This window comes from Gadus chalcogrammus, chromosome 5 (assembly GCF_026213295.1).
Source record: "Gadus chalcogrammus isolate NIFS_2021 chromosome 5, NIFS_Gcha_1.0, whole genome shotgun sequence".
NCBI classification, from domain to species: Eukaryota; Metazoa; Chordata; class Actinopteri; order Gadiformes; family Gadidae; genus Gadus; species Gadus chalcogrammus.
The window spans coordinates 15,654,688-15,677,836 of record NC_079416.1 but is presented as its reverse complement, the minus strand read 5'-3'; the positions used below and the strand labels follow the sequence as shown (position 1 = coordinate 15,677,836).

At 46.1% G+C, this 23,149-nt stretch overlaps 1 protein-coding gene across 2 annotated transcripts in view; it reads left to right on the top strand.

The window, feature by feature from the left end:
* The window catches only part of tnika (TRAF2 and NCK interacting kinase a), a 69,122-nt gene that overhangs the window by 40,162 nt on the left and 5,811 nt on the right, over positions 1–23,149 (top strand). The window contains exons 15-33 of one of the 2 annotated variants that reach the window (XM_056591348.1): positions 785–1,306; positions 4,181–4,345; positions 4,957–5,262; positions 5,990–6,096; positions 6,698–6,813; positions 7,303–7,400; positions 8,802–8,870; positions 9,430–9,536; positions 9,742–9,844; positions 10,144–10,302; positions 10,471–10,564; positions 10,983–11,153; positions 11,985–12,128; positions 13,212–13,346; positions 14,431–14,531; positions 14,876–15,025; positions 17,680–17,839; positions 19,553–19,692; positions 20,232–23,038. In XM_056591348.1, coding sequence (XP_056447323.1) covers positions 785–1,306; positions 4,181–4,345; positions 4,957–5,262; positions 5,990–6,096; positions 6,698–6,813; positions 7,303–7,400; positions 8,802–8,870; positions 9,430–9,536; positions 9,742–9,844; positions 10,144–10,302; positions 10,471–10,564; positions 10,983–11,153; positions 11,985–12,128; positions 13,212–13,346; positions 14,431–14,531; positions 14,876–15,025; positions 17,680–17,839; positions 19,553–19,692; positions 20,232–20,315 — 2,931 coding nt within the window. In that variant the 3' untranslated portion in view covers positions 20,316–23,038. The remainder of the gene's footprint in view (positions 1–784; positions 1,307–4,180; positions 4,346–4,956; positions 5,263–5,989; positions 6,097–6,697; positions 6,814–7,302; positions 7,401–8,801; positions 8,871–9,429; positions 9,537–9,741; positions 9,845–10,143; positions 10,303–10,470; positions 10,565–10,982; positions 11,154–11,984; positions 12,129–13,211; positions 13,347–14,430; positions 14,532–14,875; positions 15,026–17,679; positions 17,840–19,552; positions 19,693–20,231; positions 23,039–23,149) is intronic. The other variant, XM_056591349.1, reaches the window with a different exon arrangement.

The following is a 23,149-nucleotide window of genomic DNA, read 5'->3' as shown; positions in this document are numbered from 1 at the left end:
AGCAATAAATCTGTTTTTATTTTTTGTGAAGATGAATGTGTAATCTATAAATTATGGGGAAATTGATTATATCTAATGGAGACTATCTTGGTATGGCTGTGGTCAACCAAAGCAAATCTTTGCCGAAAATTCCACCAACTATTCAAACAATCGGTTGGTCATTGGGGAAGCAATAAATAAATCATCTCTAGATGAACTTAATCTGCCACAGTGCACTGAATGCACTCTACCTGGTAGCCTAAACGTTATGTAAGCGCTACATTGAAGTCAGTGGCTTTCGGATACACCCTTTGTCCGAGTTGGACTCATTTTTGGCACAGTTTCAATGTAAAGCCTGTTGCACATGGGATAAGTCACGGATCGTCGTGTCAAGACAACACAGAACGGACGTTTTGGAAGCCAACAAACTCGCTAACCCTCTCTCCAGTTCAACCGTTCTCCTCAGGCAACCACTCCGCCTTCGTGAGACTTCTCCTTGTGCGAGACTTGGTTGAACCCAATAAGAAAAAGTTGTATTTGTTTTTTAGGGATGCTTTCAGGAATGTTAGAATATAATCTTGGGGTGTCAGTTGCAAAAACAGGCACTTTAAAACCTAAAAATAACAATTTTTACTACAGTTTTCTTCCCATAGCCCCTGCAGTAATGATGCACTCACTCCCCTGTGTGTGAATGTGAGAGTCAGTGAGTGACTGAGCACACATTTGTGTATGTTTGTGCGAGTTGGTTCATGTGCTTGTGTGTGTGAGAGTGAGTCCTGGCTAACCTCCCTCTGACTCCTTCCAGATCCAGCTGCAGCAGGAGCTGCCACATTCTTACAGTCAGCTCCCCCACCCTCTCCAACAGCACCATCATTCGTCATACGATCAACCTGCATGCCAAGGCCCCACCGTTAGGCGCTCCCGTTCCAACCCTACCCAGCCTATTTCCAGCAGACTCCCCATGAGCCCCCGCTTCACGGCACCCCATGACCCCCTGATGGAGTCCGCGCTCCAGCACGAGATCCGTCTGAGGGTCAAAAATCTCTGCCAGAACCCCAAAGGGCCCAGTCAGGACCCCAACGTGGTCCGCCACAAAGGGTCTCCCGGGCAGGGTCGGGTCCTCCATCCCACCCCTATCCCTAACCCTTATGTGCTGGGGCCCGGTAACAAGAAAAGTAAGCCATTGGTAAACCGGCCCCAGGGTGTCCCGAACGAGGCGGCAAGCCAGCAGGGGCTCACCCAGTCCCCCGTACCCCTGAAGGCCCAACAGAAGAGACAGGGCCGCGCTCCTTCTAAACCTCACTCGTCAAACCCTGCAGCTAAACCGGTCAGTTCCCGTCTGTTGCACCACTCCCACTCCCCGTGCTTAAGGATAGACGTAGACTTAGTCCCGGGGGAGGAGATAGAGTGGGAGAGAGGGATGAGGCCGGCCGGCAGCCACAACCACCTGGCGTCGCCCCCCCTATCCCAGTGTTTCCTCTCTAACTCCGCGCCTGAGTTCCTCCTCCAGTCCTTTTTCGGCAGGAGGCAGGATGTCACTAACCACACCCTTCTTCCCGTCCCGACCGATCATGGCCACCTTCAGCCAAACGAGGCTGGGAGTGTCCGCGACAGGTCCCTCTCTCCGTGGGGCGGGCCGGCTGCGAACCCATGCCGTCGGCGGCTATCCGTCTCCCCGTGCACTAGGATAGACATAGACCCGCAGCAGGGGGTGGTTCGGAGCGACAGGGGGTTGCGGCAGGCCGTCAGCCACGAGACACTAATCACCTCCCCCGTGACCCCGACCGTGTTCTCCATCTCCGCCCCCGAAGACTTCCTCGAGTCCTACTTCGACTCAGACTGGACGCAGGATGAGACGAACCACAATGCCCTCCTGGTCCCGACCAATCATGGCCAAAGTGGGCCCAACAGGGGGGGGCGCGTCCGCTCCAGGTCTTACTCCCCGCGGCCCGGTGAGGCTGCAGACGCCTCGTTGGACAGTGGGAAAGGGTTGAGGCTGACGGTCAGCGACGAGAGCCTGGGGGTTCCTAGTCCCCACAGCTTGGCGCCCTCTGAAGTGGAGGCTTTTGAAAAATTATTTTACAGCGAGAGATACCTCCGACCTGTCTTTGCTTCAACCACACAGGAGGCCAACAATGGTGGCAACACCTTACTGCCTTCTTCTTACTGGAGTGGAGGGGCTGGCAATTTTGGGGAAGATTCAGGACTAGAGTGGTCCTCTTTGTCGGACTATAGCGGTTCATCCCCAGAATACCTGCTTAGACAGGTTCGGGCGGAAGACACTGCGTTCGCCCAATACTCTGCCTCACATCAGATCCCCAAGTCCTCTCCTCAGATCGATGTTCCGAGTGAAAAGGTCCTTCTAATGTAATGGCCTTAGACACACAGACACACACTGACACACACTGACACACACAGACACACACGGACACACACAGACACACATGGACACAGACGGACACAGACGGACGCACACGGACGCACACGGACGCACACGGACGCAAACGGATGCAAACGGACGCACACAGACGCACACAGAAACACTCGCTTTGCCTTCAGAAATACCTACATATAATCTATGCCTGTATGACAATAATTTGTCTTATCTTTCATATCATTGATATTGTTTTGTCCTAATATTTAGCTGCAAAGCCATAATGTTAAGTAAGTACAGTAAACTGTGTTACTTGCCATGTGCTTGCCAAGGTGCCATGGAAACTAGACCGCCCCACCCATCCCCCCCCTCCTCCGGCCCTCCCCCTTTCACCGGCCCCCAGCCCCTTCTCAGTCCCCCCGTCAATCCCACAATGCATCGGGACGAGACTTTGACCATTGCTTTGCTAGGGGCCGTTTCAGCAAGGAACACGCCATCCCAACAAACCGGGCTTCGCGGTCATATACGGTCAGTCCGAATCGATAGTCCTCCGCCCCAAGCTTGGTGATGGCTGCTGGTGCGAGTCGGTCGCTGGGATCCCTTCCGTAAAAACTTACCTCACACACCGGGGTCTCATCAGTCCGGTCCTCGAGCCGCGGTGCTCATAAGCCACCTCTACAGTTCTCTGGTGGCTTTCAACCCGTCTTTTTCGCCTCTCTCTCTCTCTCTTTTCCATCGTCCGGGTTCCTTTGTGTCCGTGCTTTCTAGATGGCGCAGCTGTGGACTCCATTAATCGTTTTAACCTTTGTGTCAACACCGATGTTTGTCCGAGCATTAAGGGAAAGGAAGTCTGTGGAGTAGGCAAACAAAATAGGCCCACAAATAGACGCATACAATTTCACGTATACACTCACACACACACAAATATAAAACTTGCATACAAATCCCCCAAAAGTACACCTCAAACATAAACACATTGACACACAAAACACAAAATGTCCAACACACCAACACACACAAATGCTAATTATATGACTAAGCATCCATCCCACCATAAGTCTTTTCCTTTGTGCTCGGATATTCTGTCTCAATTTCTTGTAACATTTTCTATCTCTCCTATAGCTCCTGGTAGTGGTTCTCTCTGGGGCTTGTAGTAGAGCAGTAGGGGGTGTAGACTAACCAGTGGCTGCACACTGACTCGAGCAGCAGTCAGTGTGCATCAGTACGCTCAATCTGACGCCTCTTCTGTGTGCTTAACATACCCTTTCTGTTTTTTTGCCAACGTTTGTTTGATGATGACATCATGGGCTGCTGCAAAGCTGCATGGGTGTTCATGATATGTACATTTGCCCTGAACGGAGTCACAATCTCGAATAATCCCCACTATATTATAGAAGCTAGAAAATTTCTCACTGACACATGGATAATTGTATGTGTGTAAGTGGCGCCTGAAACATTCGCCGGTATCACGACCTATGTCACAGACGCTCTCACACGTATACACACACATACAGTCGGCCTTCAGACACACTGAACCCTTTTTGTGGGACATACAATAAGTCTAAATTGTACTTCCGCCTGGAAAAATGTCTTGCCAAAGTAATACCGAAGTAAACGATTGAGTGGTAATGGTACACTCGGACCCCTGCATAACTGCTTGCAGTTCTAGTTATTTGTTGAATCCATTGTCCCACAGTAAGGTTAACTTTTGTCTAATGGCCACTCAAAAAATAGGGAGAGTGGGATTTGCAAGTGGCTGTGTGGTGGACGGACGCCGCGTGATTCGCTGGGATGGTTTGAGTGACTGCGTTGTGTGACCTATCCCAGGTGGAGGAGCGCTCTAAAATGAACAGACAGAGCTCCCCGTCACCCCAGCACAAGGTCCCCGGCCGCCCCTCTGACCCCCCCTTGCCTCCCCGCTCCGAGTCCTTCAGCAGCGGGGGCATGCAGCCCGCCCGCACCCCACCCATCCACCGGCCCGCAGAACCCCAGGTGTGTGTGAGACCATGGAGTGAGAGAGAGAGAGAGAGGGGTGTTTGGGAGAGTGTGTTGTGTTATACTATAAGTGCATGTGTTTCTGAACGCACCTCTGTGTCCTTGTGGTTCAATTTCATCCACTCTCTTCTATCCATCATCCATTCATGCTTTCCCTCCCCTCTCGACCTGACCCCTCTCTCTTTGTATCCTGCTATCATCTCCCGTTTCTCCTTGTACCCTATTTTCTTCTCCTCCATTGTTCTTTCCCATCCTTTTAATTCTCTCCTTCTTTGCCTCTGTCCTTGATTTCCTGCCTACGATTCTTATTCCTCTCCCTCCCCTCCCTTTCTCTCCCTCCTATACTTTTTTTAACTCAACAACCTCCTCCCTCAACCTACTTCCTTTTATTACTTTCTCTGTCCCTCTCGTCCTCTCTGTATCTCGCTCTCCTGACTCCCTCCCCCTCTCTGTCTCACCTTTGTGCTCTGACTCTCTTTCTCACTCACCCTCTGTCTCTCTTCCTCTCTCGCTGTGTGTGTGTCTCGCACTATCCATCCTTTTCTTCCTCCCTCTCGCTCTAACCCTCCTTTTATCTATTTCCCCTCATTCCCCCCCCCCCGCTCCAGATGGCCCACCTGGTCCCAGTGAAGACCCACACGTCAATACCGGGCTCCCAGTCTCTGCAGGATCAGACCAGCTCGGCCCTCAGTGAGGGCCTCGCCTCGGGTCCCTCCCCACAACACGTGATGCCCCGGCAGAACTCTGACCCCACCTCCGACAACCCCACCACGCCCCTGCCCACGCCCGCCACCTCCAGCCGGGAGGAGGAGGAGAAGGAGAGGGAGAGAGACGGAGAGAGAGACCGGAACCGGGACCGGGAGAAAGACCGCGACCGAGCAGCCTGGCTGAGAGAAGATGACATGCCTCCAAAGGTATTGTCATTCCTGTTTGCCTCTCAAAAACAAAATCCTGTTTTACCCTTCACCGAATTGTAGTATTGCTTTAGTAGTTAGCTGGGGAACCAGACTAATTTGCCATCAAATGTATGAATTTGTTCTGGCCCTGGTCACGACAACCCCAATCGTTGATCTAATATGGGGCACGTTTAATACGATGACTGCACAGAGGAGCGGTTATGGGAGCGGCGCTGGATGGCTGCTGAGGATGGGTCCCACGTTTTGTTGCTCTGATTGGTTTTGGTTCTATCAAATTGCGTCCAAAGGGCTTTTGGTCTGCCTTCGTTGATTATGCCCCTTGGAAATCCAAAATGTACTGAAAGTTTCCAGCCTAATAAGCATTTGTGAATTGGTCTGGTGATAGTTTTATGCATCTTTTGTATTACAAAGACTTTCTGATGACTTATTAAACTTCAAATTATCTTATCTGTCTGCCCCCCTGTTTGTCTGTCCATCCATTTGTCTCCTTGTCTGTCCGTCTGTCTCTGTTTGTCTGCCTACCTTTCTGTCTCTGTCTGTTTGTCTCTCTATCTGCCCATCCGACCCGTCTGTCTGTCTCTGTTTGTCTGTCTTTATGTCTGCCCAATGCGTATGACTCTGCCCATCTGTCATTCTGCGTGTCTGGCCGTCTTTCTGTCTGCCTGTCTCTCTGTCTTATCACTCCATCTCACTCGCCCGTGTGTGGCATGCGTCTCCTCTCCAGGTACCCCAGCGTACGACCTCGATTTCCCCAGCCCTGGTGAGGAAGAGCTCCCCTAACGGTGGACCGGGCCTGGGCCCTCATGGTGGCTCTCAGCTTATTCGAGCCAGGTACCACCAGCGCCGCACAGCCTCAGTGTTGAGTCTTGTTCTTCTAGTACAGTGATATGCCATGACGTATCACTAGTCCACTTTTCATCAAGGGTTGTAAAAACACAACATTATTACAACTGAGAAATGATAAGGTCCTTCGACTCATTTGGTTGGACCTGGGGTTTATTTGTACTCCATTGTTGGAGCATGGCATTTACAACACCAGGGTTTTAGGGTTGACTCCTACATTGGTCACCCCATGCTAAGGTTGTATAGACTCATTTGTTCTCATTCTAGTCACAATACAATTTGCGAGAATAATACAAAGAATACATGATGAAATTGGGTATTACTTGATACCAAGTCAAGTTTATTTTAATTAACATGGGGATAACAAGCCAACTCCCAGCCCAAAGCCCTTCATTAAGAACACCAGGGGAGCAGTGAGACATAAATGTAGCCTGGGTTCCTTCGGGGGAAATGGTCTGCCCCCCCCTCGACAAATCACAGTTAATATACACTTTAGAGTTACCAAGGGAGCGAGCGTGCGAGAGAGGGGGCTAGGGAGAGAGTGTGGAGAGCGAGCAGAGACGGACAATGGGTTGCGTTGATGTTTCAGCAACCCGGACCTGCGGCGCTCTGAGCTGTCCCTGGACCCCGTGCTGCAGAGAACCTCCTCCAACACCTCCTCCTCCTCCTCCCCCTCGTCACAAGGAGGCTCAGTGGAGCACAGAGGTGCACACACACGCACACACACACACACACACACACACACACACACACACACACACACACACACACACACACACACACACACACACACACACACACACACACACACACACACACACACACACACACCTGCCTACACTTAAACACACATACACAAGCACACAAACAAACACACCTGGCAAGCACATAAAAACTCACGCACATATCAACAGATGCATGCGCACATGCACACACATACAATCACCGACCTGTGAACATACACACACACAAAAGCACACAAACAAACCCACCTTATCGCTTTGCTTATCTCTTTAATTGTATTGCTTAATGTTATGTTTCCTGTCTAAGTGTCTCTCCCTCGTTATCTGGTACAACGGTTCCATTTGATAGTTCGGGGAACCCTCACAGGGACTGAATCGTTCTCATTGAAGACACAAGAAATGGTTGTGGGGGCTGGAGTTTCACTTTGGTTTTCTGTGGATTCTCTGATAGGTCAAGGCAAGCAGGAAGTCACCCCACCAGAGTCCAATCAGGAAGGGAAACCCAAGCAGGAGGAGGGACGGGAGTCAGCCCGACCCAGCAGACCTGCAGTGAGTGCTGAGCACACGCGCACACACACGCGCACACACACACAATTCTAAACTTATCTCAAACTCACTCCATGAACACGTATCTATGTTCTTTCTCCAAGGCTTTTGGGTATTTTCCCCACCTCTTTGGGACCTTTCTTTGGGGTCTTTCCTTTGTTTTCCTGCTGTTCATGGGGTTCTCTCTCTCCTTCTTCCTTTATTCTCTCTCTCTCTCCCTCTCCCTCGCTCTCTCTCCCTCCTTCCATCTCTCAGAGCTATAAGAGAGCCATAGATGAGGTTAGTGCAATCTTGTCCTCCCCTACCAGCACAAGTATCTCTATCAAGACAGGGTCCACCCGCATCAGCTGTCCATTCCCTCACTCCTCTTCCTTGAAACACAAAAGTTAACTGTGTGTGTGTGTGTGTGTGTGTGTGTGTGTGTGTGTGTGTGTGTGTTGGTTTTGGAGTTTCGTGTGTGATCCTCCTTCCTACACATTCCTCTGCATGTGTGCAGGTATTAAAGAAAGAAACCACCGAACAAAGCACCCGAACAGTGTATAAATATCTCTTTCCCCTGCATCTCCGTTGTCATGGTTAATGGGTCAAAAGGAACCTGCCCCCCCTCCCCCAATGCCTGCATGAGTTGGACCGCTCCCCTGGCCAGGGGTGAATGAGCAGGAGGGGCGGACTGTTCCACTGGCCTGTTAGCATGGGGGTGTATAAGATGCTGTAGCAGATGGCCAGCATTAATACTTTTCCTCACTCTCCTGTGGTCCTGTGATTGTGTAGTTTGAGTCTTTCCTTATGAGGTGAACAGAGGTGCCAATCTTTGTGGTCACAAAATGGCTGACCACACAGATCTGAGATAGACACCTGACCTGAGATCAGCTCTCCTAATTCGGAGATGCCTATTAAAGGTGGCATATTTTACCACCAGGTGTGAGTGGGATAGGGCCGTTTTGAAAATCGGCCTCTTCTGACATCACAAGTGGGCGTGTCCACCTAGATGTGTGCTGGATAGATCAGTCTACCAGCCTACCCAGTGGACCGTAGCAGACGTATCTCATCTGTCCGTCATACATCTAGGTGGACACGCCGACTTGTGATGTCAGAAGAGGCAGTTTTAAAAAATGGCTTGTGAAGGCTAATCGCACTCACACCTGGTGGAATAATATGTCACCTTTAAGCCTTCTGGGTGCTGGTGTACATCTGACCATACAGCAGTCAAAGCACCTGATTGTCCTGATTGTTGGATGTTGACGATTTTTCCCTATTCTGCCTCCCATCCTTATGTTGTGTCTTTGTCACTTTGGCTCTGCCTCCTCTCCATGATCGATGCAGAAACAATGTTAAAATAGTTTATTTTCTCTCTCTCTTTCTCTCTCCACCACTCTCTACCTCTCTCTCTCTCCTACCCTGAAGGACCTAAGTGCATTGGCGAAGGAACTCCGAGAGCTCAGAGTAGAGGACAGCAGCAGACCCCCAGTGAAGGTATCCCATCACTGCATCCATAATACACTCTGTTCATTACGCACCACTACATAATCGCTATGAAGAGAGCTTAACGTGACCATAGTCTTACATAATAAAAGTTCAATATGCTTCTGTGTCAACCTGAAGTCTATTTTACGTCCATGTTAGGTCTAAGGGACCAAGCGGACCACATTTTCTGAGATTGTTAATAATTACATTTGTTGATCCCACCCTGCTTTTGTCCTGATGTTCTCCTCATCTCATCTCATTTTCGTCCGATTATCCGGGGTCGGGTCGCGGGGGGAGCAGCTCAAGCAGATGTTCTATTGATTCCTATTTTTTGGTTAATTTTGGTTATACTTTAAACCTGGGCTATGTTACTTTTTTTACTGCAGCTATTTATTCCATAAAATAATATCTGAACAAAACAAAATAACAATACTACCAAACATCTTTTTCATATCACAATGTCCCATTGAACCCGTATACCTTCAGCCTCCTCTTTGGTACAGCACTGTAGTACCTTGTCAGCTGATGAGCCTGTGTGTGACCTGTCCCCCTCCACCCCATGATGAAGGTGACGGACTACTCTTCCTCCAGCGATGACTCTGAGAGCAGCGATGATGACGGCCAGACCGTGGGCCATGACGGGACGGTTGCCGTTAGCAACATCCCACGCATCATGTAAGACGTCTTCCCTTCGCCTCGCCTCTGTACTTGTTGTTCGCTGATGTTGTTGCTCATGAGTTGGGATAGATTTGGCAATCAACGTGTGTGTGTGTGTGTGTGTGTGTGTGTGTGTGTGTGTGTGTGTGTGTGTGTGTGTGTGTGTGTGTGTGTGTGTGTGTGTGTGTGTGTGTGTGTGTGTGTGTGTGTGTGTGTGTTGCAGGCCTGCAGTGCAGAGCAACACTGATTCTTATGGGGGGCAGACGGAGGAGTCACTGGGGGAGAACTACAGCAGCTCCAAGGACACCACCTTGATGATGAGAGAGGTAACACACACATACACATACACTCACTCACTCACTCACTCACTCACTCACTCACTCACTCACTCACTCACTCACTCACTCACTCACTCACTCACTCACTCACTCACTCACTCACTCACTCTAACTCACTCTAACTCACTCTAACTCTCACATACACACACACCTAACTCACTCTAACTCTCACATACACACACATAACACACAGGATTATAAAGTGTTTTTTTGATGATTTGCTGTTTACTGTTTTTTTTTTTTGTGTTCACTCTATTGTTTGTTTAATTGTTTGTCTTTCTTTCCAGGCAGAGGAGAGGAGGCGAGGCAGCCACTCGGAGAGCAATGGCTTCAGTAACCACGGGAACCACAGTAACCACGGGAACCTGCCTGACCTGGTGCAGCAGAGCAACTCCCCATCAGCCACGCCCCCCTCGGCCCTGCAGGAGCTGAGCGAAATGGCAGAGGTAGCACACACACACACACACACACACACACACACACACACACACACACACACACACACACACACACACACACACACACACACTCCAAAGATGTTCTTTAAAATTTTAATTGCATTCCCACACACTTAAATATATTTTTCTGCTGTCTCTGTGCCCTGTCGCGAACAGTTCGGAGGATCCAAGGCTTCCTTCATGCCGTTCGTTGACCCTCGTTCGTATCAAAGCTCTCCCAATGAAGACGATGAGGACAACTCTGCAGCAGGTAAGTCCGGCAGACACACCGGAACAGCTTTACCCGTTCACTGCTCGCTGCATCAACTCTCAGGTCCTAAAAGTAGGAGGTCACACCCCTTTGCAGCTAGGGTTAGGGTCAGCATGGCATCTAGTTAATGCATGAACTAATCAGCCGTTAATAGCTTGAGAAAACAAGTAAGTACTTTCATTAGAAACTAAATCAGACCATTATAATAATATTATTTCATTTACAAAAGACTAGACAAATGGTATATATTTTGTTGCGTGGTGTACTATGGTCGAACCCCAAAAATGTGTAGTTTTAGGGAATGGTAAATTACATTTGTTGAGGTAGCATGTCTATAGCGTCAAAGCCCCTTTCGCCCCTTACTTACTTACTGATTGAACGTGAATCATGCTCTCTGTGCTCGTCGTGTCACCCCTAGCCATGTTCGCCAATGAGCTGATGAGGCAGGAGCAGGCCAGACTGAGCGAGGCCAGAAAGATTTCGGTGGTGAACGTCAACCCCACCAACATCAGGCCCCACAGCGACACGCCGGAGATCCGCAAGTACAAGAAGCGCTTCAACTCGGAGATCCTGTGTGCCGCTCTCTGGGGTGAGCACAGCCTGAACGCACACTTTCAGACACGGGGCATGCAGGCTGTTGATAATAATAATAGTATGCTTGTTTGTTGGTGTTTGCTTATGTATTTCTGTGTTTTCTTATGTGTATGTATGTATGTATGTGTATATATATATATATATAGATATATAGATATATAGATATATAGATATGTATATAGGTGTGTACTGTATATACATACAATATATGCATGTATGTGTATATGTAAATGTACATATATGTGTCTGCCTGTCTGTCTGTCTGCCTGTCTGTCTGTCTTTCATTCCTGATTTGTGTTTAGGGTGTGTGTGTGTGTGTGTGTGTGTGTGTTCTGATATATTTGTATGGAAGGCCGAAGCCCTTGTAAACATGTGCAGAGGCGCGCTTTCTCATGCAGGTGTCAAAAACACCTGCATATGCACATAAAGCACGCATGCTAATGCTCACACGTGACATTTCCCTGGGTGTGTCCTCAAGCCCTTCTGATTCAAAGAACAATCCTTTTGGGATCGTCCCGTATGAGGCTAACCGCAGGGCTATGGCAAGAACAATTAGCAATGTTTTGCAGACACAACACAACAGTGTTGCAATGCCTGTCAGGCATTTCTTCTGTTCCTCTTCACAACCAGAGCAATAATCGCGACCGCATTTTGTTCACCGTCCAAAAATTACTAATCTGTGGTTTTGCTGGTTCATCATAAGCACCTGGATTTAAAGACATACTGCTCTACTGTGCTTTAGTACAGGCTTGATACACTCTCTACAGGAAATAAAAAGTATATTTTCTGATGTACATCTGTCTTATTGTTGTTGTGTGCGTGTCAGGCGTGAACCTGCTGGTGGGAACGGAGAACGGCCTGATGCTGCTAGACCGCAGCGGACAGGGGAAGGTCTACAACCTCATCACCCGCAGACGCTTCCTGCAGATGGACGTCCTGGAGGGGCTCAACGTACTGGTCACAATCTCTGGTACATGCACACACAGGCACACAGGCAGACACACAGGCACACACACACGCGCACGCACACACACACACACACACACACACACACACACACACACACACACACACACACACACACACACACACACACACACACACACACACACACACACACACACACACACACACACCGACACACACACACACACACACACACACACACACACACACACACACACCGACACGCACACACACACACACCGACACGCACACACACACACACACGGATGCAATACCTAGTGTTGAGCATTCACGGTATGTTGAGCCTTCATTGAGACTAATCAAGGGCCTTTCTGAAGCCTTTTGCAAGTATTTCTCTGGTGTGGTTTCCAGGCAAAAGAGATGTTTGCAAACAGTGGTTTCGCAACTCCCAGTGCTGACTGATGTAGTGGACCAGTATGCTGAGGCACGGCCCCACTGGGCACCAGGGTAAAAATACCCTTGTGCCTTTGCACTGTTTCGGAATGTTTATGAACATTTTGCGATCTCCGAACGGATTACCAGCACACGCTGGTTATCACACGCCCTATGCTCCAGAGGCACAGGGTTACGCAAGGACTGGTTTTAATTCCGGCAGAAACACACTAAAATAAATAATGTTCACAAGTCCTAAATCCTGAGTCTGAGATCCTCCCGTCACCGCCCAAGTCACTGAGTGTGTCGGTTTAAGTGCGCCTCTATTCCCAGTCTCAAATTCGAAGTCTCCCCCGTCTCTGATCCACACATTCATTAATTCATTCATTATTTTCTTTAGCATTTACTTTAGTGTCTTTTTCTTTTTTTTTTCATTGATACTTTGTATTTGTAGCCTGGGTTTTCCACTGCTGCTGGGCGGTTCTAACAAAGGAATTTCCCCTCCCGGGGATTAATAAAGTTGTTATTAATAAAGTTGCTATCTATCCATCTATCCATCTATCCATCTATCCATCCATCCATCCATCCATCCATCCATCCATCCATCCATCCATCCATCCATCCATCCATCCATCCATCCACCCCCTTGTCCCTCCTGTCCTGTGTGTTTCTAACCAGTCTGTCTGTTCCCCAGGTAAGAAGAACAAGCTGCGGGTGTACTACCTGTCCTGGCTGAGGAACAGGATCCTGCACAACGACCCCGAGGTGGAGAAGAGGCAGGGCTGGATCACCGTGGGGGAGCTGGAGGGCTGTGTGCACTACAAAGTCGGTGAGTGTGTGTGAGTGGCTTTCGGCCTGTGCACATCAGTGTGTGGATTGAAGCCCCCTTCTACACCCAATGCAATTGCTCGTTGTGATTTCTCTTTCCCGTGTCGATGAAATAATTACAAATCGTGGAACTGAGTGGACCGTACGGATACCGTTCCATTTTCTGTTTAGCCTAAAAGTACCATCCATTTAATTTGTCCAAATTTGATATTAACCAAGCAGGTGCCATTCAGGCGTCTTTGTCACCATGGTCGCTGTACATGTCGTAGGAAATGGCGGAGATACTTCATAGCCTATTTTCGTTTCTTAACCCACAGTCCTCTTATTGCATCCATAGTGCTCTACGATATGCATATGCATCTAATTATCGCTTTCTGTTACTGCACTGATGGTAAATCTGGCAATGTATTGCTCATCGTTGTCGACGGCAGCCTGGATAACAAGCTAGAAGCCAATGTTTTCTTTAACTGCGTTACGTGACTATAGGTTGCTTTGCTTTCAATAACGTGACGGTGTGCAGTTGTGTTCAGCAACAATTTCGACTTACCAACTTTCTCCCAAAAGAGTGAGAGCCTACTTTAAGTTCTCAAACAGGGAGACAACCTCAATAACTAACGTCTCTAAAATATTGATTTATAAAAGAAGATTCCAAATGCACACTAATACACTCCCACACATCATAAACCACTTCATCCATGGGCTGCATCCACTCAAATATTAAACACGTGGATTAAAAAGTGTAAAACCAATTATATTTTGGGGAAAGTACAGAGCATTAACTTGTCTTTGCTAGGCTTTATGATGTTGAGCATTGTAGCCGTCTGTCTTTTTCACTTCGTATTGGAAAGTGCTGCATATTTGTGTCGTTTCAGATGTAAATAGTTTAATCTCTATTGTTTGACAGATTGTTCTGTTTTTCTCGCTTTTTCTGTTGTTTATTCGTAACATACCTCATAAAATGACCTCATATTGTGTGTATATAGATATATTTTTTGTCTTTATTTATAGATCTTGAGGTTAAGTAAGACCAGGGATCTCTTTGTACCAGCCCTTAACTTTACCTGTATAACTTGTCTGGTTTCTAGTGAAATATGAACGGATTAAGTTCCTGGTGATTGCTCAGAAGAACGCGGTAGAGATCTACGCCTGGGCCCCAAAGCCCTACCACAAGTTCATGGCCTTCAAGGTAGGAGCCCACAGCACCAAGACATGTCACATGTCAAGGGACATGTTACAAGTTTATGGATCAAACCATTTTTGTAAAATTGCATTCTTGAAGATTGCACTAATTTTATTGATGGTTCTTTCATTTTCTGTTTGTTTAATAAATATTTTGTCCATCTGATGATTTGATACGGTATACAATTCTAATTGATAGTTGGTTTCATTTGATTATGCTTTAATATCTCTGTCTGTCTGTCGGTGTGTCTGTCTGGTTTGTCTGTCTGTCTGTCTGTCTGTCTGTCTGTCTGTCTGTCTGTCTGTCTGTCTGTCTGTCTGTCTGTCTGTCTGTCTGTCTGTCTTTGTCAGTCGTTTACTGAGCTGCAGCACCGCCCTCAGCTGGTTGACCTGACGGTGGAGGAGGGTCAGAGGTTAAAGGTCATCTACGGCTCCAGCGTGGGCTTCCATGTCATCGACGTGGACTCCGGGAACCCCTACGACATCTACATCCCCTCCCATGTGAGTGTGTGTGTGTTTGCTGTCATTTGTGTCTGTGTGCACTGTGTGTTTTGCAGAAGTATTTTTTAGGATGTAAGCATGTTCCTTTTTCTCCTTGAATGTTTCCCATTCCTTCTTTTTGGGAAGATTGTGGATTGTAGTCTTCAAAAATAATCTTTATTTAAAAATAAGTAAACCTGTGGTACGCATAACACAGGTTGTTTGATTTTTGAATGGACACATTTACAATGGAAAAAATGTAATGGATAATTTAGAATAAATCTATAATAATATTGATCAGCAAATAAAGTTGTATTATTTCACAAATACCATTGCCTGCTACATTCCATTATGTTTTCCATCGCTGCTTTGTGTTCATATAATTTTCTAAATAAACCCACTGAGAGCTATGCAATATTGCTGAACTATCTTACCACTGCTTTCTAATGGCCGTGGCCTTCCTGCAGTCATGTTTGTGTATGAAGGGGCTGCTCTCCTGCCCACTGCTTGGTATTAATCAACTCTTTAAGAGTTTACTACAGATTATTTCTACAGGATATAGTTGTTACCACTGCCCCCCCGCCCCTATACATCCATTACAAAGGATCATAATTAATATACTTAATATAATAACAGTTGCATGCTTTAAGCCCAGCAAGTCTCTTCATTAACCCTAATTAACCTAAATGTATTGATTAGCATGGATCAATGTTACTCCAAGCATGCTAGGCCTGTCCGGAAGCCATGATTACGGCTGTTTAATCGCTGATGTTGATCTGTTGTTGCAATTCAATTATGAAACTGTTGGGTTTAATAACCTGACCTGAGTGACAGTTCCTTATTTGTTCTTTATTTCTGTATTTCGTGTTCTCCTCTTCCTCGCTTCCGTCTGCTCGACAGATGAAGATCACAATCTGCCTCTTGTCTTCTAGACTAGATCAAAAGATCCCGATCAATAGATCCATGATTAAACCCTGTATCTTAGAACCCCTGTGGAACTAAAGGAGAGGTTTCTGTGTACAAAACGGTTCAATGCGCCGTAGAGATTAACGCACGACACACACACCCAGATATCTGTTTTAGCCGGAAAGGAATCATTTTGACAATAGACCTCTGAAGAATAAGTCCTGCCTCCGAGGCTCCTGGTTCCATCGGTCTAATGTCTATGGGAAACAACATGGGGTTCATGAATGATTGTACATAACAAAGTCTTTAGGTGGTGAAGAAGTAAAAGCTGCTCACGATTTCAACTAAACACTCTTTCCATCTACATTCCACTTGGGTTTTGGATTGGCTGTGCCGTTAAAGTAGCATTTATAATCGCTTACTACTTACTGCAACGACAATCCAAAACCCACGTGGAATCTAGATGGAAAAACTGTGTGGTTCAAAACGTGAGCAGCTTTTACTTCTTCGCCACCTAGAGAGTTTGTTATGTACGATCATTCAAAAACCCCATCTTATATCCCATTGACATTTGACCAATGGAACCGGAGCCTCGGAGGTGTTACTTATTCTTCAGAGGTAATAGTAAACTATATATATATATATATATATATATATATATATATATATATATATATATATATATATATATATATATATATAATATTTAAAGAATATACCCTGTGCTTACCAGAATGCGAGAGGGACAGCCTTGATTGTTGCTAGCGGATCGGCCTCGCCAACCATCACTATCAGAATGAAAACCCAGGTCCTCTGGAAGTCGGGTGATATAATTTGAAAAGATTTTTCATCAAACACTGCACGCTACTGAATATTGCGGTAATGTGGCCTTCCTCGAGCTAAATATCAAGCATCTGAATGACGGATGACCACAAGGAACACTTTACTTTTGGCACATACGTTGGTGTAAACTTCAGTGCCGTTGCTACGCTACTGTTCGGTCACACCTTTTGGGCTAGCTGGCTTGCAGACGCTCTGAGGGCATTGCTGTGTTAAAGGTCATTAAGCCACCTCAAGTGTGTGTGCAAGTGTATTCGCACCATGCATGAGAGGGCACAACACTTGCGTCGGGGGCAAACCGTCCTGTCACTGTTGGCCTGGCAACCGTTTCCTGCAGGCTTGAAGGAATCTTGTCACAAACCTTGGACCCGAGCACTTAGTTTTTGTTATCATCCTATCCTATGTGCTGTTTCTTTGAGTCAGTGTCCATCTCCTCTAGCCTGGCTCCGCCCGCCTAAGTACTTCCACTCAATTTTAATTTCCCGTCAGTACTATTTCTGGGGCTGCGGTATGTTAGTGGGTTTTCTCCGTCCACATTTCGTGCGTCCAATCAGCGACCATAGGGAGTGGCTGAGAACAATGATGTTAAAGTCAGCTCTCGTTGACGGACATCTTCACGCACGGTGTTTGGTTTGTTTACAGCCTGCGCGCAACGTGATTCCCGGCCAAACGTTAGCGATTGGTTATTATGGCCGATCCAGAGTGGCACTGGGCAGATCCAATAGATTTAAACTTTAACAGACACCCGCCTTCAAGCGAGTTAACGTTTGTCAATTGAGTAGGTCCAGACTCTCTGTGCAAATTAAATGATGTACGAGAGTCTGGTAGGACCGGGCTACATCTCCTCATCACACGACGTGAGAAAGCGTTCACCTATGTGTGTGTTCACTCCTGACTGCGGTGGTCTGTGCATGTGTGTGTGTGTTTAGATTCAGAGCCAGGTGACCCCCCATGCCATCGTGGTGCTCCCCAGGACGGAGGGCATGGAGATGCTGCTGTGCTACGAGGACGAGGGCGTCTACGTCAACACCTACGGGCGCATCACCAAAGACGTGGTGCTGCAGTGGGGAGAGATGCCCACCTCTGTTGGTAGGTTGTGTGTGTGTGTGTGTGTGTGTGTGTGTGTGTGTGTGTGTGTTTTTCGTTTCTACACATTGATTCGGAATCATGTGCCCTCATCCGTGCGAAGGCTTAAACAAACAAGGGTGCTTGTAGACAGACACAGTCACACACACACACAGAAACACAGTGTTTCACACCCTCCCCAACCGAGGATTCGCCTGTTCTTCCATCGGACCATGACAGCGCAGAGTGTGGTGTGCTTATGTTTATTTTACTTTAATAATTGTATCGCTTGGATTGCTGTCTTAGATCATATCAGAACTAGTGGCCCCGCCTTGTGGGTTGCATAATCCACAATGCCTCATGCAGAACTGTATCCCGCAGCGCTACGATCTAAGGGCCTGATGAGAACCATGCCAATTCTCTCAAAGGGGGTCTCGTCTTACATAAAATAATAAAATAATGGCCGAATGTCCCATGGGTGCAGCCCTCCGGAGTCAGGCCCCGTCGGGCCAGCAGCCCCCGCTTCCCCATTGGGTGATTCCCCCGGCAGCACGCACCATTCATATCCCTTTCTTTCTTCTCCCCTCCTACAGCTGCGTCTGAGCACCCCCCTCCCCTGTCCGTCCCACTCACACCACAGCCACCTCATCCCAACAAAAGCTCATTGAGAGCGGATTTATTTCAGATTAGTCTTGTTTACACATTGGGAAATGCTTCCACATATTTCCACCCAGTGAGTGCCTCACTGTGTCCTGCACTGTTACATGAACATATAAAGCAATGAATCAAGCGGTTGAGAACTCCACACTTGCACATATGGCAATTTGCTGCAACAACGCACACAATGAGTTTGTTTGACATACTGTAATTACGTGAAGAAGGAATTGAGATTAGAACCACTCTACACATATGGCGACAACACAAACACGTATTAGATTTAGTTTTATATTATGGCCTATCATAAAATGTGATCGATTCATTTGAAAGCCATTAAATATATTTGAGTTGTTTCAGAAAGACTGAACACTCATTATTAAATCCACGATCATGAATAAAGGATGTTCAATAATCAATTTGAGAGACCTGTTGGTTTGAGAGACATTTGATATATTATAGGCTATATAATTTATACAGATCCAACACCCAGCTTTATTCCTTGACTGATCTCTTTCGCTGCCAGAGAAGCCCCTCTATATGACTATATAGACTTTGCGGTTACTTCGTCTCGCTTCTTTTTTAATCCCTTGCAACTGAGGGCTTGTGTCTTTTAATCTTGCACGGATGAGCTATCGTTTCTTCCGGTGAGTGTCTTTTCCCCATGGCTGGGCGTGGCTCCGCAATGGACAGCAGTCGAGGAATTCATGTTGATATGTGTTAGTGTTAAGGGTACAGCGGTAAGGGAAACGCTATTGCAGATAGGGATTTCAGAAAGAACACTTTAAGCACACTGTTTTGAATTTGTGATGAATTCCACTTTCACGTACTCCACTGCCCCTGTGTACTAGTTATTTGTTGTATAGCATGACATGCCTTTCTGAGCATTTGTTCTGGTGTTTTTAGAAAAATACAATACAGTTACCGTCCAGTAACGAGTTGGAATTTAACAACACTTTTTCTAATACATGTCTCCCTAGTGCCTTCACATACGCAAAAAATGCAACCAAAACGTACTATATATCCTAAAATCTCCACTGACAACTTGCGGTGTTTTTCTACCTTCTCCCCGTCCTCCTCCAGCCTACATCCACTCCAACCAGATCATGGGCTGGGGCGAGAAGGCCATCGAGATCCGCTCTGTAGAGACGGGACACCTGGATGGGGTCTTCATGCACAAGAGAGCCCAGAGACTCAAGTTCCTCTGCGAACGCAACGACAAGGTGAGTCTTCCACCAAGTATGGAATTAGAGCGAAATTACCCTAGAAACTGAATGTGTCCTATTTTCACAGGGACCATAAAATGTCCTGTGAGTCAAGTGAGCGTAGGTTGTAAGATGAGCTAATTTAAGATGAGTCAATCCAAGATCAATCTGTTGGAAATGGGGATTCTGCTTGATCATTTTTATGTTAAGATGAGACATCTCGATCATTTTACGATTTAAAAAAAAAATATATATAAAAAAAAAAAATAAAAAAAAAAAAAAAAAATAAGAATGATCAGAATGGTCATCATTGGATGGAAAATTATCATATGCAAAATGACAATTGTTGATTATGAGGCGGGGCATACATGTAAAGATTATGAATTCTAGTGGTTAAGGTTTTGACTTCCGGCTCAAAGGTTCGGGGTTCAAAACCAAACTATCCACAGTGTGCCTGTAGTCGGTCACGAGCAGGAGGCTTAGCTCCCAATGAATGATGTTTATCTAAAATGGTTTACTTTGGATAATGGTAATTGCATGTTGTTATCTCCTCCTAGGTGTTCTTTGCGTCGGTGCGGTCGGGTGGCAGCAGCCAGGTCTTCTTCATGACCCTCAACAGGAGCTCTATGATGAACTGGTGAAGGCCTCTCCGACCCTGAGGCTACACTACCCCATTGGCCAGTTCCCAAATCACTCGAGGACTCGGCACCTATCGATCGGATGACAATGCAATCCCCACTCCAGAAGTGAATCCATTTCGTCAGCGAACGAGAGACTAAAACTAATCTTTGGAGAACGTGCGCGTTACTGTATAGAAGATAACTTCAATTGTGAACTAAACGAAGAGATCTTAACCCTTAAAGAGAGACTGTTTTGAAGGTCGACCACGAGAAAGAGGTTTCTCTTATGGTCGCCTTATTGGTGCCACTGGATTCCAAATATTGCTCTATTCCTTCCTTTCTATCTATCTATCAATCTATCTTCTGTCTATCTTCTGCACCTCACTTTTGAGCTTTCTAGATTTCATTCTCCTCCCTACCTCTCGCACTTTTCCTTTCTTTCTTTCCTGCTCTTTCTCTCTGCAGGCCAGTGCAATTAATTCTTAAGGAACTGTAAAATCACTGTAGAACCACACAATGCACCTATGTACACACACACACACACACACACACACACACACACACACACACACACACACACACACACACACACACACACACACACACACACACACACACACACACACTTTCCACACCACCTCTTGCTTCCTTTCTGGCTTCCCGTCTGACTTACTTTCTGTTGGCTGAGGGAAGGGAATAGAATTGAATGCAGGAAGTCAGTATTTTCACACGAAGTATCAATACATACAGTAATATGACGATAAGGCACTAGGACCCTGAGGCTGGCTCAGATGACTCCCTCCGGACGGCACCATCCCCCTCTTGTGTGTCCCTCTCTTTCAGCCATCATTCATGTGTTTTTACTTGTTTATTTTCTTCTGCACCCCTGCGCCTCCTAGTGGATAATAACAGTATGCAAAGATGAAGCCATCAGCCCTTTAAAATTAGACCCTGGTCATGTGGACCCTTCCTTCGATCCATCCTTCCTTTCTTCCTTGCCTTATTCCTCTCTCTGTCTCTTCTCTCGATTCCTCCCCCCCCTCTCTATTCACTCAATAACTTATCCAGGTGCTGCATCAGCTATACTGTAGTTTTTAAATGCAACGACATGAGCATCTTTCTTATCATGGGATCATTAGAAATGTGTTTCAACCTTTTTCTATTATCCTATCATCCTTTTATTTTTTTCGTTGGCGCACCGTACAAGCAAAGAGCTGCTTGGCATTCGAGCTTTGTGAAATGTACAGCACATCTGTGTTCCAGTATCTGTGTGTGTGTGTGTGTGTGTGTGTGTGTGTGTGTGTGTAGGTTGGTGTTGTGAGACAAGCAAGATGAAAAAAGACTTTCACAGTATCTAAGGAGTCTAAACATTGCGGTCCCTCGATTCCGACCAAGTCTTTCCTTGCACACGCATCATGAGTTTATGAAATGGGTTGACACACTAATATCCCCATATATTTCCCTTCTTTTTTATTTGTTATCACAGTGGGTCATTAACGCAAAACCACATTGAGGTTTTGTTGCAAGGTGGGATAGAAGATGAGCGAGGTGACCAATTCTTTCGAACAGCGGACGGCGGTTACAGTTGGTTGCGCAAAGACAAACTTAACCTGACGACTGAGAAACTGGAGGCGAGAAGATCAGAGTATGATCTTTTAAAAAAAGTTCTTGTGGTCTAAAGACCTTGCAGAACGGGTTGCATAATGTCTTGCGTGACGTGACGTTCAAATGACATGTTTTTTCTTTCTATGATTGGTATACTGGTTTAACACATTCCTTAAGTTTGATCATTGTCATTACATTTAGTGTAAACTATTGGAGGCAATATAATTTTTTTCTCTCCTTTAACAGACGTCTGCCAATATAATGTGTCTATGTGACAGATTCATGTTTAATCGCCAATATGATAAAAAAAAAAACTACAAACGAAATAACAAATCATCAATAGTTTTTTCTTAATTGCCAATTTTGTTATGTTTTTCCTCAACTGACCAAAAGTACTGTAATTTAATTGTTCTTATTATTTTTGACAAAACAAACTGCTGTGTGTTTATGATCGTGGTTAGGAAGGGCAGGCTAACTGGCTAGCAATAACAAGCTGTTCAGATCAAACTACTGTCTTCCTTTAGTCTGTGTGCACATTGCCATTCTTAGTTATGAAGTTGTAATGGTCACTCATTCGGTTGCAGAACCCTTCTCGTCATAATTATTACATTGTTTACTTTATTTTGAAAGTGTTTTACTAATCTAGCATCCTGTTATGGGAGGATTGGTTCTTTGTTTTGTAAAAAAAGATGCTGTACTGAATAAATAAAGTACCGTACAACATTACACAGCAATACAAACATAGCGTGTGTGTGTGTGTGTGTGTGTGTGTGTGTGTGTTGCATTCTTTCTTTCCCATTCTCCCCCAAGACATACAAGTTCTTGATAAACAAGGAAATAGGTCTAATATAGCATGACCTTTACCTTCAGGCCAATGTGTAAAGATAAACAAACTGGAATCTAAAGGCCCATTATTTTATTATTTAGCAAAGGGAATTTCAACCACTTGATTGGTCGACATTGACCACGAACGGATTGGGGGATGGGCAATGCGTTCTCTATAAATTGATGATCATGCTAGCAATCTCTCCTTTACACCGAACTCACGTGATAAGATAGTCATCAATCAATACGAAAATGACTGGTTGTGTTGCAATCAACTGCGTGAATCGTTCGGAATCCAAGATATCCCTTTGCAGGTATGTGAAAGATAATTTCTAAACTATTAATTAATAATAATAAAAAAAACAACGTTATCGTCAAATAACATTGGATTCCACCACGCAGCAAGCTAACATTAGCTTAAAGTT